Below are 15,000 nucleotides of genomic sequence, written 5' to 3'. Positions count from 1 at the left end.
GCGTCCCAGCAGGGTGTCCTGGGGGGGTCAGAGCCTGGGTCTTCATCATCTCTGCCTGAGCGCAGATGACCCCCCCCCTCTCCCGTGTCACACACAACCGCCAGACCCCCCCAATGCAGCACATAGTGCAGGCTGGGCGGGCACAGACGCACACATGCACAACGCACACATGTGCACGCACCACACATACGCACAAACACACACACGCACATATATACAAACAGAAATACACACACACTCAAGTGCACAGGCACAGACAGATACACATACTACCACACACAAACGAGCACGCACATATGCAAACATGCAAACAAACACACACACACACACACACACTCACACACACACACCACACACATATATATTTATATAAATATACAAACAAACATGCAAACACTCATGTGAAGTGGCCCATACAGGCAGCCACACACAACCACACATACACATATGGCCTCAAATTTTCACACACATACACACACACACATGCACGCACACCTGCGTACAGACAGACAAAAGGACACTCAAATACACACGTTTATAGGCGTGCCTCGTACATCAACCATCTTGGAGGCGTGACATTTTACGGGCCTTGGTAAGCACATCTGGGACTCACACGTTTCCTTCCGTTTGATCTGGTCGGAATTCCACACACACACACACACACATACACACACGCTCACACATAGAAACACACATGCTCACATTCACAAAGACGCCGACCAACTAATCCCAGTGATCCCAACCACATGCATCTGAGCCGGGACAGAGCTGAGTGACATGAATGCCCCGGGCCAGCCGTTTCTGACAAACTCTCTTTATCACACACACACACACACACACACACACACACACACACACACACACACACACACACACACACACACACACACACACACACACACACACACACACACAGACCCACGCACACACACACACACACACACATCCACACAAACATACATGTGCATGCCACTGTTCAGCTGCAGAACATTATGCAGGAAACAGTACTGTGAGATGATTGGCCAGGACAGTGGCACAATGAAAAGATCTCGCTTCTGTCCGTTAAGGGACACCTTTGACCCCCGGTTGCATTCACAAGTAAAACACGCTGTTATTATTGTGTGTGGTGCATGCACACTAAAGAACACACACAATGGCATAACACGCTCAGGGATCAAAACGATGATTGATTGCACAGCGTGTTGTACATCTGGTAAACAAACTAGAAACAAAGACAACCGATGATTAATAGGAACTCAAATTTCTTCCGCAGCCCCCCTAGTCTTTCTAAAGTCCCCCCGTACGCCTAGCCGATCCTGTCCACACCTGTGTGCGAGCCAAGCCCTCTGCGACACTCTTAATGGGGTTCTCTAACTTGTGCCTCTCGCCCTACCAAGGCACCTTATAAAAAGTAATACTGCTCAACGTGCCTGGAGCACATGGGAGCCATTTCCAGGCTTAGTCACACCGTGACACCTGCCATTGGCCTTTCATGTCGCCATGGGGATGTGGTTAGCGAGTACATCATCTGAAGCCATTGAACCAACAGGTGCTCCTATAACGACTCCAGATTTAAAGTTAAATGGGACTCCGGTCAGGATTGTGTCGCGGGCACATGCCTTAACAGTGTCACAGGTGTGGCTGGCCACTGATGACGAACTCAGCCCCGACATCTGGCCCCGGCCTTTCAAAGTAAAAGCCCTTCGGCGAGAATGGAAAGATAAAGGGCTGGATGGGTCCGGTCGACCGCGGTAACCACTTCTTCGCGGCAAAGTATATATGTTTCTGTTTCCCATCCTGCTCGCTCTGTTTGTCACACTGTTCTGCACTGTCTCTCTCTCTCTCTGACGGGGTAATGGGGGAGGCCTACAGCGGTCATTAAACGCAGGGCAGAAGAGCCATAAAAGTCAAGCGGTCGCTTTTATGACTTCCTGTGGGAGGAAGTGAGAAGCCATTGCCCCACCTGTGTCGCATATACAGTACACTATCACACACACACACACACGCATGCACGCACACACACACACACACACACACACAGACATAGAGTAAAACACAAATAAACAGGTCAATGAGGGCATACGGGTGCATCAGCCTGCATCATGTGACCGTCCTGGTCCACACACACGCATGTCCCGCACAACAGAGAGGACTCAAACATCAACCACCACCACAGTGAGCCGAGCGACTAGCAGCTCACTGAGTGCTGGTAGCCCCCTGCTCCATAGAGCTAGTTACCCACAAACTGTCCACAACAACCATGGCGCTATGTAGGGGTTTGACTACTCGTTTATCAGGTTGAGATCAAAATCCTGTTTCCTAAGTGGGACCTGGCCCATATAGCAGCATTAGCAAATGCATAAAAACAACATCCAGGTTACCGACAAGGACAGCATGAACAGGACAATAAACCAACACACTTGGAAGATTGGAAACAGACGTCTTCACCTGCTGGGCTTGTACCAGTGGCCCACATGTTTACTATTCACATATTCAACAAGAACGGTTAGCAACAAATAAACATTCTGATTATTACTTGTTTCAGCTGAGTTTAATTTCCTGTCGTCCCCCCCCACCCCCCGGTGTTGGTGCTCTTGGCCCTCAGGAAGCCCCCCGACACCACGGCCTCTGACGAGTGGCTGGGCTCAACTGACAGATCACATTAGCCTAAGAGTCTGTCCAGCGCACTCACACCCTTACACCTAGCCCACATTAGCCTGCCTCGCTTCCGCCGCGCAGCAGGGAGCTCACACACACACACACACACGTACACATGCAGACACACACACTAACGCACGGACACACAGACAAAGACACACACACACACAAACTGACATGCAGCCACTAGCACACAGACATAGTAACAGACACACACACAGACACATACACACACACACACACACACACAAACACACACACACAGACACTCACAAACAGACACACACACACTCACACACACACACACACACACTCACATACAGACACACCTACATACACTCACATACAGACAAACACACACACACTCACACACACTGACACACACTCACATACTGTACAGACACACACACTCACATACTAAACAAGCACACACACGAACATACAGACACAAACAAAGACATACACACAAGCACACACACAAACACACTCACATAGAGAGACACACACATTGACCACGGTCAGAAACAATAGCATCATCCAATTTTCCTTGAGATAACTATGTCACCCAAATCCTTTGCATTCTGGCTCCCCTGTGGAGCTCATTAACTTCCTCTAGCATGAGGGCTGGTTCCCTGTGGCGGCTGCCGACTAGGCCTACGGTGACTTGTGGTGAGGTCAGACTCAGCCAGGCTGGGGTTTACCAGGGAAGTTCATGAAAGGTTATTATAACACTGCAGAAAGTCCAAATGGAAATGCTGAACTTCATACGGATCCGCTGATTTATGCTCTCTCTCTCTTTTTTTTTCTCCTCCCTGTCTTTTCTGCCTCGCTCGCTCTACTATTTATTTCACTAGTGACGATTTTTTAATATGGCACTGGAAACAAGGCAGGTCAGAGTTTCCATAAGCAAGGGATGGAGAGAGAGAGAGTGAGAGAGAAAGAGAGAGAGAGAGAGAGAGAGAGAGAGAGAGAGAGAGAGAGAGAGAGAGAGAGAGAAGGGTAGGAGGAGAGAGGGATAGGAGGAGAGATGGACCGAAAGAATGCAGTAGATTGCTCAAGATGTATACCGGATAAAAAAGATGAGAGGGAGAGAGAGAGAGAGGAAGAAAGAGAGAAAGAGAGGGAGAGAGAGAGAGAGGGAGAGAGAGAGGGAGAGAGAGAGAGAGAGCTGGATCTCCTCGGTAACGGTTGACTGCCCACAGTAGAGCAATACCACCTCAGAAAACATCCTGCCCACTTGCAACAAGTGATGACATCAGCACTGTGTGATGTACGTATATGACTTTAACCAGACAGCACACTCTCTCTGGGAAAAGGGCAAGTGGGGTTTGGGCTATAACTTAACCACACTTAACGATGGTTTACTCACTGTGTGTGTGTGTGCGTGTGTGTGTGTGTGTGTGTGTGTGTGTGTGTGTGTGTGCGTGTGTGTGTGTGTGTGTGTGTGTGTGTGTGTGTGTGTGCTAGTGTGTTAGTGTGTGTGTGTGTGTTAGTGTGTGTGTGTGTCTGTGTTTTCGTGTGTGTGTGTGTTAGTGTGTGTGTGTCTGCGTTTTCGTGTGTGTGTGTGTGTGTGTTAGTGTGTTAGTGTGCGTGTGTGTGTGTGTGTCTGTGTTTTCGTGTGTGTGTGTTTGTGTGTGTGTGTTAGCGTGTGTGTGTCTGTGTTTTCGTGTGTGTGTGTGTGTGTGTGTGTGTGTGTGTGTGTGTGGATGCATGTGTGTCTGTGTGTGTGTGTGTGTGTGTGTGTGTGTGTCTGTGTTTTCGTGTGTGTGTGTGTGTGGATGCATGTGTGTCTGTGTGTGTGTCTGTGTGTGTGTGTGTGTGTGTGTGTGTGTGTGTGTGCTTGTGTCTGACATTATGTTTCAATGAATATGTTTGTTTCCAAATGAGCTTGGGTACATCAATACTTCATTCACAAACTGTGGAAAGAAATCATCACAGAAATGTTTGTGAGTCTCATTTCCTGTTAAACATGAGACCCCCTTTAAGGGTTTCCTCTGCACACCAAGGATCACCCACAACGTGTGGATGCTTCATTACTCAACACCATTACTAATTAATACATATATAGGTGGCTGCAACCCCCCCAAAATGTGCCCCTATATCTCTCTACATCTCCGTCTTGGTGCAGCCGGCTGGAGATGTTTGCCTGCCGGGCTCGTAAACCTTCGTGCTGAGTTCCAGCTCACGCTTGACTGGGCTTTATGGCAACGCACTTCCCCTTTGGACCACAGATTTATCCTGGATGCGTAGCAGCTCGGGACCCGGGAGGAATGCGTCTGACCGACGCTAGGCCCTCATCTCGGCCACCGCCACCGCCACAAACCACCGGCGCTCCCATTAGCCCGGGCTGTGCGGAAGGACGCTAGACGCCACAGCGGGCCGGCCGTGCTGCAGCCCAGGCCGATTAGCGACGCACTGATGGCGCGGATGAAGGCAACGGCGGACGGGAGAAGGCCGGACGCAGGACACTTCTATTAACCTTCTGAGGCCGATCCGGAGAGAGGCTGTGTTTCTGTGAGAGAAGGTGATCCATGAGGGATGGGAGCGGTACGATACCTACACACTGCAGGTATAGCGCTCTCCCCCTGGGGTTCTGCGGTGTTCCTTGCGTGCGTACGAAGAGGCAGATGCATGGCGGGACAGAGAGCAGATCTCGGACCAGCGGTGCCCCTGACAGCTGAAGTTGGTCTAACGGTCTGCATTTCCTCTCGGCCCTGGACAACAAAACTAAAGGAGACACGTAAACCGCAGTCGTTCCGATCCCCCCCCCCCGCTCTCTCCTCCTTTCGCTCTTTCCCTTCTGTTTTATGTTCTTTAATTTTGCGGCCGCAGCAACCACACCCTCCTTAACTGGCCAAGCTGCCTTTTATTATAGACCTCAGGAGAACTCACAGAGAAAAGGCAAATTGGCACACACAAACACCCACACACACATACACACACACACACACACACACACACACACACACACACACACACACACACAAGCAAGCATGCACAGACACACGCAGGCATGCACAAACACACACACGCACACATGCAGTACATTCACAGGCACACACTGGAATGCACCAACACACACACACACACACACATGCAGTACATGCACAGACAAACAGATCACACACACACATGCAAACTTGTATAAAAATACAACCATACACGTACACACTTTGGCACACACAGACACACACATATGCATGCCTTCACAGCCACACAAGCATGCACAAACACACACAGGATCACACAAACACACACACACACAACCACACAAAAGCATTCACACAAAAACACACACACTCGTACACACACCTGGAGAGTTCTCAGTGTAAACACATTTTCCAACACACCCCAGGGTGGCCTTTTATGCACAAATGACGAGGCCTTTGGCACTCTCCCTTTCAGAGCGTGTTGTTTATTTAGCTTAATTACAGCCAATTCGATTTTAAAATAAAGAAAATAGCTGAGAAGTAAACACACGGCCCACAGCTGCACATGGGCCCAAACAAACAGCAACCTGCCATACTTCGTTTATATTCCACCGAAACTAACCAGGAAGTACATTTCATCACTTATTTCAATGACTTCGTACTACTCGTAATTTTAAAAAAGCTGATTTGTTTGTTTTGGGCTGTTTGGGCCTGGCAAAAGCTTAATCTGCTTCTTCCTCTCCAGAGCAACACTGCACCAGAACGATGTCAATACAACTAGCTCATGTTCCTGGATGTAGTGGTCATAGGCAGTACAGAAGATCTGCAGCCAGCTATCTCCCATCTTCGCATACCAGAGAAGCCCTGCTCAGCGGCCTGCTGGCCGGCCAAGGCCACGCTCGGCCCAGATAAAAGAGGAGAGGGCCGCTCTGGGGCCGGCTAAGTCACTCCTTTCTTTTCAATTCTTTCATTCAATTGGAGGTGTGAATTTTATGAACCTCCAAACTCCCCCGAAGCTCTCTCCCCGATTCCCTTCCCAGGTCGCGGTTCAAATTTGATAGTTTTCAGATTTTTTGCACTCCTAGGGGCAATTTTTTTTGGGTCTGCAACAGTTTAGCCAAGGTCCAAAAGAGAGCGAGCGCATGAGAGAGAGAGAGAGAGAGAGAGAGAGAGAGAGAGAGAGAGAGAGAGAGAAAGAGAGTAAAATGATTAAACAACGTAATACTAACCCCACATTCCTGGACTGGAATGGTCTCCCTCCATCATTTTCAGGAGTGCAAAGAAAAAAGAAAAAACGAAAGAAAAAAAAAAACCTGCGCCGCCGGCGGCTCGGTACATCTGGGTCTTTTGACAACTCGCCACATTGTCAAGTCCCACCCGCTGTGTGTTTCATCATCTCTCACAGCAAGTGTTCTGGCTCTGGCCGGCACTGCTGAGCCTCAGCTATGTGTGTCCAGATGTCATTTTGGACCGTTGGCTTCTAACAACAGGTGAGTCTCCACGAATAACAGCAGAATGGAAAAATTATCATCTTGGACTTTCTTGGCACCCTGACCAGTTTTACATTTTTTTGTACGGCACTATACCTCAAACAAATGACTTCATTTTAGTCCGCATTTTGTGGCTGTTTTGGGAGGACGAGCGCACTGAAGCGATAACCACGCGGGAAGGCTTACACGTCTACCTGAAACAACCGCTTAATTCCTCTGATGACGTTTCTCCCCGCCTCTCCGGTCCAAGCCATAAACCATGCACTCAATGACACTGATTACCTCCAGAAACATTCCTTTTGTACAAAAAAGTTTGTGTTAATGTCTTCCTTCCGCACGCGTGTGCGTGTGCGAGCGTGCGTAGGTGCGTGCGTGCGTTTGCGTGTACGTACGTGCAAGAGGGCTAGCAATGCGATCAGAAAAGCTAAATTGTAAATAAGCATTTGTGTTTGTGTTTGTGTGTCATCTTCTCTCCTGCCTCCTTCATGTGAGAGGTCACCACAAGCACACCGGAGGACGAAGCAGAAGGCTCCTGTGTTGTGTGAGGGCACAGTGGGTATTTCTTTAATCAACTCCTGCATGTTTGTTAGGAGGTGATCACGTTAACCAATGGAGAACGGGAAGAATGACACTGTCAGGGACAGGCTGCACACACACATGAATGGCTGGCCTTCACGCACACTTGTAAGCTAATCCTCAATGGAGTCATGAGAAAAGCTGCCAGAAACACATTTGGGTCAAACTGAGATAAGCTTCTGGTTTGTGTGTGTGTATGTGTGTGTGTGTGTGTGTGTGTGTGTGTGTTTGGGGGGGGGGGGTCTATTTAGTATTCCAATTTGGATTTAGATGTAAAGGAACACAGATAAGAAATTAAAACATACAGATAAAAGAGAGAATCAATGTTGACAAGCAAATCGATCGTATGTGTGTGTCACACATCGATGCACAGCTGTGTGTGTGTGTGTGTGTGTGTTCGCTCAAAAAAAGGCAGTGCAAGGAAATGGCAGGGCAGAAAAACAAAGCAAAGGAACCTGAGCTAGTGTTGAAATGTTTAGTGTCAGGGAGCACGGGCGGTTGGAGACTTAACACTACACCTCGCCACCGGGGGAAATGTCCTCACCAACCAACACACCCTCAAAAGGTCAGCGCCCAGGGTAGCAGGGGAAGGCCGGGTGAGGTATGGGGGGGTGGATGGTGTCAGATGGCCATATGCGCGGAGGCACTGCGGGCACAGGGCCACCATATACACAGAGAGGTTATCGGGAGGGGGGGGCTAGGGGGAGGCAGTGAATCTTAGGACCTAGATAGAGTTCCTTCGTACGGCTGCTTTTGGCCTGCAGATGGCCTGCAAACATCTGTATTAACCCCAGCCCCACAGACAACCCGCTGAGGAGAGGAATGCAGAGAGGAGAGCGGAGGGGAGGGACTCCAGAATGGGACTGTTGTGGAGCTCAGCGCCGCGGCGCCGGGATATGAGCGTGGCGAGCACGGCGGACCGCGCGCCTTCGACTTCACAATAAAAGTTTTATGAACTGCTTGGAATCGTGGGTGAGCAACACGGTTAGTAAAAATCTGGGCGGTCGGGCCGTGAGTAAGACGTGACGCGGCCGTTGGACCTGGCTCTGACTCTGGTGTGTTGCGTGTGTATTTCTGACCAGGTCGTTTAACACTGTGTATGCCATCTAATAAACCCAGAACCCATGTGCGTTGTGAGTCAGGGCCTTTCTTTAATATCTGTTCATTCCTTGTTTTACTCCACGATACACCACACACAATATTGGCGAGGGAGTGGGCCACATCACACACACACACACACACACACACATCCAAACCGCCAAGCGCCTGCTCCTATGGGATGCATAGAGGGGCGTGGGTAGCATCGGGGGCCAGGTGGCGCCCCGCCGTGTCACCATGGTAACACAGGCCGTAATTACCTGCTGTTGGTTGCAGTGATCCACTAACAGCACCTTGTCTGCATGCCCCTGCCATCCTTTAAAATATGATCGCCACTCTGTAGTTCCGCACTGTTTTGATTAGGAATGTGTCTGCCAAATGTTATATCACAGCTCGGCTTGTTTGAGAACCGGCGCTACGTCAATGTTTCGGCTCCGTCATGTGCCGTTTCCTGCGGTCTCCGTAATCGCAAATTGAGCGTTTCATATGGTTTATAACGCATAGAAATCCAAACAATAGCCGTAATGGATGGCTCTATTGTGGAACATGGTGGGTCATATATTTGCTTTTCTTCAAAAAAAGAAAAAAAGAGGGAGAAGGGAGATGGTTAAGGGAAGCAGAGAAAGGTCTTTATTTGATTCTGTGCAAATCAATTTGGTTTAGGGTATCACATCTGGGGCAGATTAATAGTGGCAGAACACTGAGCAATTAAAATGGTCCCTAGCAGCAGAAGATGTTAGATTCCCTGATATTGTTTTATATTCTTTCCTGCTGTCTTCATTTCAAATGGCTGAGTATAAGACTATTATACACTCAGACAGTCATGAGTTGCCAGGAATCTTTTTTGTTAATTACACTGCAACAAACAGTTTTAGTTTTGTAATTATATGTACAAGCACCACATGCACACACACAATATCTCTCTTTCTTTTTCTTTTGACTCAACCTCTCTCTTTCCCTTTCTATTTCTCTCTTGGGTGCTTTCCCCTTGTGTTGCTCTGATGGCAACACTTTACAGTAAGAATAGGCCACACACACACACACACACACAAACACACACACACACACACGCAGGTAATGATTAATGTTATCTGACATGCAGGATGCAAATAGCAGACATGTAAGTCACCACACAGTTTGAGATAGACTAATGGTGATTAACCTTTTTTAGGCTTCATGAGTGTTGGAACTGACGCCTAGAAGATGGTTTGAATGTGTAACTCAGTGTTTAAATATGTGGGGTACACAGCTTTAGCACAGGCCAAGAAATACCTGGAAGCTGTGGTTTGTTAGGTGGGAAATGGCTTAATTTTCTGTGACCTCAGGCTAATGTTCCCAAAGACCATCAGGACCTTATTAAATCATTCTCAAAACAGCAGCATGCATGAGCAAGCATGCAGGTCAGACTGTGTGCGCGAGTGTGTGTAAGTAATGTGTGTGTGTGTGTGTGTGTGTGTGTGTGTGTGTGTGTGTGTGTGTGTGTGTGTGTGAGTGTTTGTGTGTGTGTGTGTGTGTGTGTTCATATGTTTGTGTTCTTGTGCGGGCGTTTGAAAGTGAGTGAACATGGGAGAGAGAGAGAGAGAGAGAGAGAGAGAGAGAGAGAAAGAGAGAGAGAGAGATAGGATGAAAAAGGGAAGAGCAAGGTAAAGAAAGATAAGATCACATTACGATCCATCTCTGATCTCTTGCATATCTTGGCCTGCAGTATAACGCCGTCTCTCTGCTGCCGACAGCACAGAATGCCAGCATTGCGGGGAACGACGTGTGGATAATGTGCGTGTCGTGTTTGCATTTTTTGGCGTGCGACTGTGGCATGTCCGGCGGTACACACCCAGCTCTGCGGTACTCCCGTGCTGCGTGTTGCGGTGAATTCTGACTGCATGCCGTAAGCCATTTACACAGCTGGCCTTTTTAACTGAGGTGACTCAGTCAAGACAAGGTCCCTTGCTCTGGGGTCCGTCCCAAAAACCACACCCACCCTGGCCAGCTATGAACCGTCCCAGCAGTGCTTACGAGGCGCAGTGCTTACGAGGCGCAGTCAAATCCCGACCTTGGCTTTTGCTCAGACAGCCACCAATAAGCCAATGCTACAGAGGGAGCCCAACTTGAGGAAAATTGTTTTACGGTTGATTTTAATAATTGTTTAAGTAATCAAGTTGGATTTCTGAGCTCTAATGGACTACCACCTCAGCCAAGCCATATCAAGCAATTAAGATGGTTTTGTTTTATCTACACAGAGAATACCTGGAACAATTGCATGCCAGCCCTAGCTGAATGTCAAAGTAAACATTCCAGTTTGGACAAAGCTAGGATTTCCAAGCGGGTTCCTGTGGTCCTTTTTGTGGCCTACAGATGTTGTGTCAGGTATAAACACACACCAAGCCAATAGCGATGTCGGTCTTGTTCGGCTACTCATACCCCTCGTTTCATTTTATCAGATGGCAGACAATATACAATTCAACCAGATCTCTGACCTCATCTGACTTCAAAGTCCATTGCCGTAAATTAATGTGTTGTTATTGAATCATGTCATATGGTTTCTGGTAATTGTAAATACAACATTTTGGCCTTAGAAAGCCTTAGAGCATTTATTGCAAAGATGCGTCTTTTCAAACATTTGAAACAAAGAAGTATAAACGATGCTTATTCTATTTAATTATCCGGCCAATTCATCCAATTTAAAGTAAAACACATCTTCATGCATGATCCTTCTTCCCCAGGTGGTGCCTTCTCTTGTGTTTCCCTGTCCCTGTAAAACTCACTCCTCCGTTTCTCCACCCGGCTCCGTCTCATGTGGAAGGTAATGAATGAGTTAGGCCTACCATGTCATCGGTACTATTCAATCAAAGCTGACTCAAATTTGATGATTATCACATGAGACTGGAAGAGGTAAACAAGGAACCCTTTTCTGCCTTTTTTTCTGACTGCAAGCACGGCAAAACGACACCAGTGAGGCTAAAACACACGCAAACTTTAGGATTCTTAAATGAGTGGCATGAATGATTTGATATGCATCACCAGGCTCAACATGTGTGCATCATGGGTGACGTTGACAAACAAGTTTGTACAACTCTATAATCTCATTGGTTTAACTTGTGTTCTAAAATGACTTACATTTAAGATGTTCAACTAATTTACTCTCCCTCTCGCTTACTCTCACACACAAACACACACACACACACACACACACACACACACACACACACACACACACACACACACACACACACACTGTAGCTCATCCTGGTAACACACACACACACACACACACACACAAACACACACACACACACACACACACACACACACACACACACACACACACACACACACACACAAACCACAAATGCACACACTTGCATACACTTCCCATTGCAAGTTTATTGGAGCTTGGTCCGAGCCAGAGAGTGAGTGAGGCCCTTGACTTTGTGAGACTGTGTGGTCAGGCCCGTCTGTGTCACTGCCTGTCAGAAATAGTCACAATGCCGTAATGACAGTGCAGCAGCGGTGGAGGAAGCAGTGCAACCTTCCCTCTCCTGCCAGAACACTCTATACAGCCACAATGCTAGGATGTTTTCCAGGATTTATACCTATAGACATACTCCTTTAACTTTGGCTGCCGCCCTTTAAATCGCTATCAGTTAGCTAGCGGGCCATGTGTTCCCTTTGTAGCTAAGAGCCTCCCGGTGCTTTTCATCATACTCTGGCAGCAGTTCATCAATGTAACACGCACACCACTGCACTTTATCAACATAGAGATTTTGCTTTGACAACTGTTGAGATAACTAAAGGATCTCCCCTTCAGTCCACCTATGCTTAGGATAGTGTAGATATGGGACTAGTTATAGATGAGAAACGAAATGATGCTCGGAAGAAAGGAAAAGTCAAAAGAGTGGATGAGGAGTTAAAAGTCCCACTCTGGGGCCTTTCTATAGGTTGCACTGCGTTTAAAACTTGGGGGGGAAAAATGAAATTTTAGTGCACTTTGAACTGTTTCCTGCTGTTGACTTTACTCATTCCCTAGATAAGGCGTTGTTGACATATTAGCAGACGCCTGGCCCATCATCTTCAGTTAAAGCACCTGAACCTTCAGCACGCTGCACAGCTGTTCGGCGTCCGGCAGCCCCGTGCGGAATGTGACACTTTTGGTAAATAACAGCACTTTGTTTACGTAAACCGGTATTCATCACCTGTATGTGTGTGCAACAGAAACATGCTAATTCATATGACACTGTCAACATTTCACCTTCAACAACAAGATCAACTTTTTAACTGGAATGCCAAACTAAAAAAACACAACAACAACAACAACAACAAATAACATTAAGCATGATGGAGGACTCCTACCTAAATTGACAAAGCTCATCACCATGTCTGCATCGTTCAAGAAGTTGTTGTCCTGCAGGCTAGCAATCGGGGGCCCTTGCGTGGTGAAGACGGGCTTGTAGGGGTACGAGTATCTGTCCTCGTCTCCCTCCGTGGACATTGCATTGTACAGGTCCAACATGAACATGGGCGCAGCGTTGTGCTTCCCGTGGAGATGGGGACGCGGTCGGTGCGGTAAGCCAAGGATCGACAGGATCTCCCGCTGCATCTCCCGGCGTTCCTGGCTCTTCAGCCGCCGGTGGATGAAACTCGAATGGACCTCGTTGTCCAAAGTTAAGTTGGTAAAGAGGCTGTCCGCCAGGACGCAGTAGACCCATAAAAGGAACAAAACGGGAGAACGAGTATCCAAAACGGTTGCCATTGCGAATGCCATGCGTAATTGTGCACAGTTCATTTAACTTGGCAAATACAACAAACGAATATCGATCTTCAGCATCAGATGTGTTCAATATCGGAATCAATGTTGTGTTAAAAAAAATATCGATCCAACGAATTTGATATCAGGTATCTTAATTCCGGTCGCCGACCATCCACGATCACCAGTAGCCCGTGAGCGGATTCGTTTCACTGAGAGCGCTCTGTCCTGCGAACAAGTTATGAGGAGGTGCTATGTACTGGGAGGAGCAGCGCTGATCGCCAGAGAGGAACACACTGAGAAAAAAGAGGGAGAGAGAGAGAAGGGGGGGGGGGGAGCGTGTGAGAGAGAGAGAGTGTGTGTGTGTGTGAGAGAGAGAGAGAGAGAGAGAGAGAGAGAGAGAGAGAGAGAGAGAGAGAGAGAGAGAGAGAGAGAGAGAGTTTGTGTGAGTGTGTGTGTGTGTGTGTGTGTGTGTGTGTGTGTGTGTGCGCGTGTTTGTGTGCGTGTGTGTGTGTACACACGTGTGTTTAGAAAGAAAATTCTAAAGTCGGTCGTCTGAAATGTGGTCTTTGTTACTTTTTGCAGTTGCAAATATGACAAAAAAAATATGACAAGAATGATCCTGTGATACTCTGTGTGTCTTATCCCTGAAAAGGGCAAGCTTTTATTTTTCTTTGGGCACATCTGAATGAATAATGTGGGATAGGTTGAAGCCTGCATTGGAAATCTCACTTTTAAAGCCTGCCCATGTGATGTGCAGGTGCATCCTAACAAAAGCGAACCATGTAACTTGGAACAGCCTCATTGGTGGTTGATTGGGTTCAGTAGAAACTCTGTGTGGAAACTCTGTGTCCGCTAACAAACTGTTCCGCTCAGTATTATGCGTGCATGTTGAGATTGCATGGGGTTTGTCACAGAGTCTGTGGAGCGCGGGCAGCATGCATGCTCGGAAAGAGGGATGCACATGTTTGGCAGCGACATCATGCCCCCATCTGCCTCTTCAACCTTGGTTGAACAGTGTACTTTATAATGGACATTTTATCCTGGCCGTCTTGTGTGCTGCAGTAATACTGCTCTACTCTAGTGATGGTCAAGATTACCTTAACTCAATTTGATTGATTATTTACATATAGAAGCACATTTATCACAAATTGCATCAACCAATAATCGACTTCATGTTACCCTGTTGTATCGATGTGAAATATGCTTTTGATATTCTGGGAAGCGATGCCGATTATGTTTCTTTCCCCTGGAGACATGTTCAGCCAGAGTTCAGACAGCAAGGTGATCTTTTCAAAGTAGGCCTCTGGTGAAGAAATACAGCCAGCCGACTTAAGATTCTTTGCTATAATTGCATGCAGAGGAAGCGTGGGCAGGATGGAGCGCGTGTCTCCAGGTTCTGTCTTCTTTAAACTCACCTCCCCTGTCCATTTAATACGGTTTGTCTTCAAAGCACAGCCACTCCCCTTTTTCCGATGACAATTCAATGTGGTTTCCCTTGAAAGCC

General features: G+C 47.6%; 1 protein-coding gene across 1 annotated transcript in view; it reads right to left on the bottom strand.

Moving 5' to 3' along the window:
• Positions 1-13,512, bottom strand: part of bmp7b (bone morphogenetic protein 7b) — a 21,580-nt gene extending 8,068 nt beyond the window's left edge. The window contains exon 1 of the mRNA XM_079741024.1: positions 13,100-13,512. Coding sequence (XP_079597150.1) covers positions 13,100-13,511 — 412 coding nt within the window. The 5' untranslated portion in view covers position 13,512. The remainder of the gene's footprint in view (positions 1-13,099) is intronic.
• Between the last annotated feature and the right edge of the window lie 1,488 nt (positions 13,513-15,000).

This window comes from Pollachius pollachius, assembly GCF_949987615.1.
Source record: "Pollachius pollachius genome assembly, chromosome: 8".
NCBI classification, from domain to species: domain Eukaryota; kingdom Metazoa; phylum Chordata; class Actinopteri; order Gadiformes; family Gadidae; genus Pollachius; species Pollachius pollachius.
The sequence above is the reverse complement of the archived record's forward strand: the minus strand, read 5'-3'. Positions and strand labels throughout refer to the sequence as shown.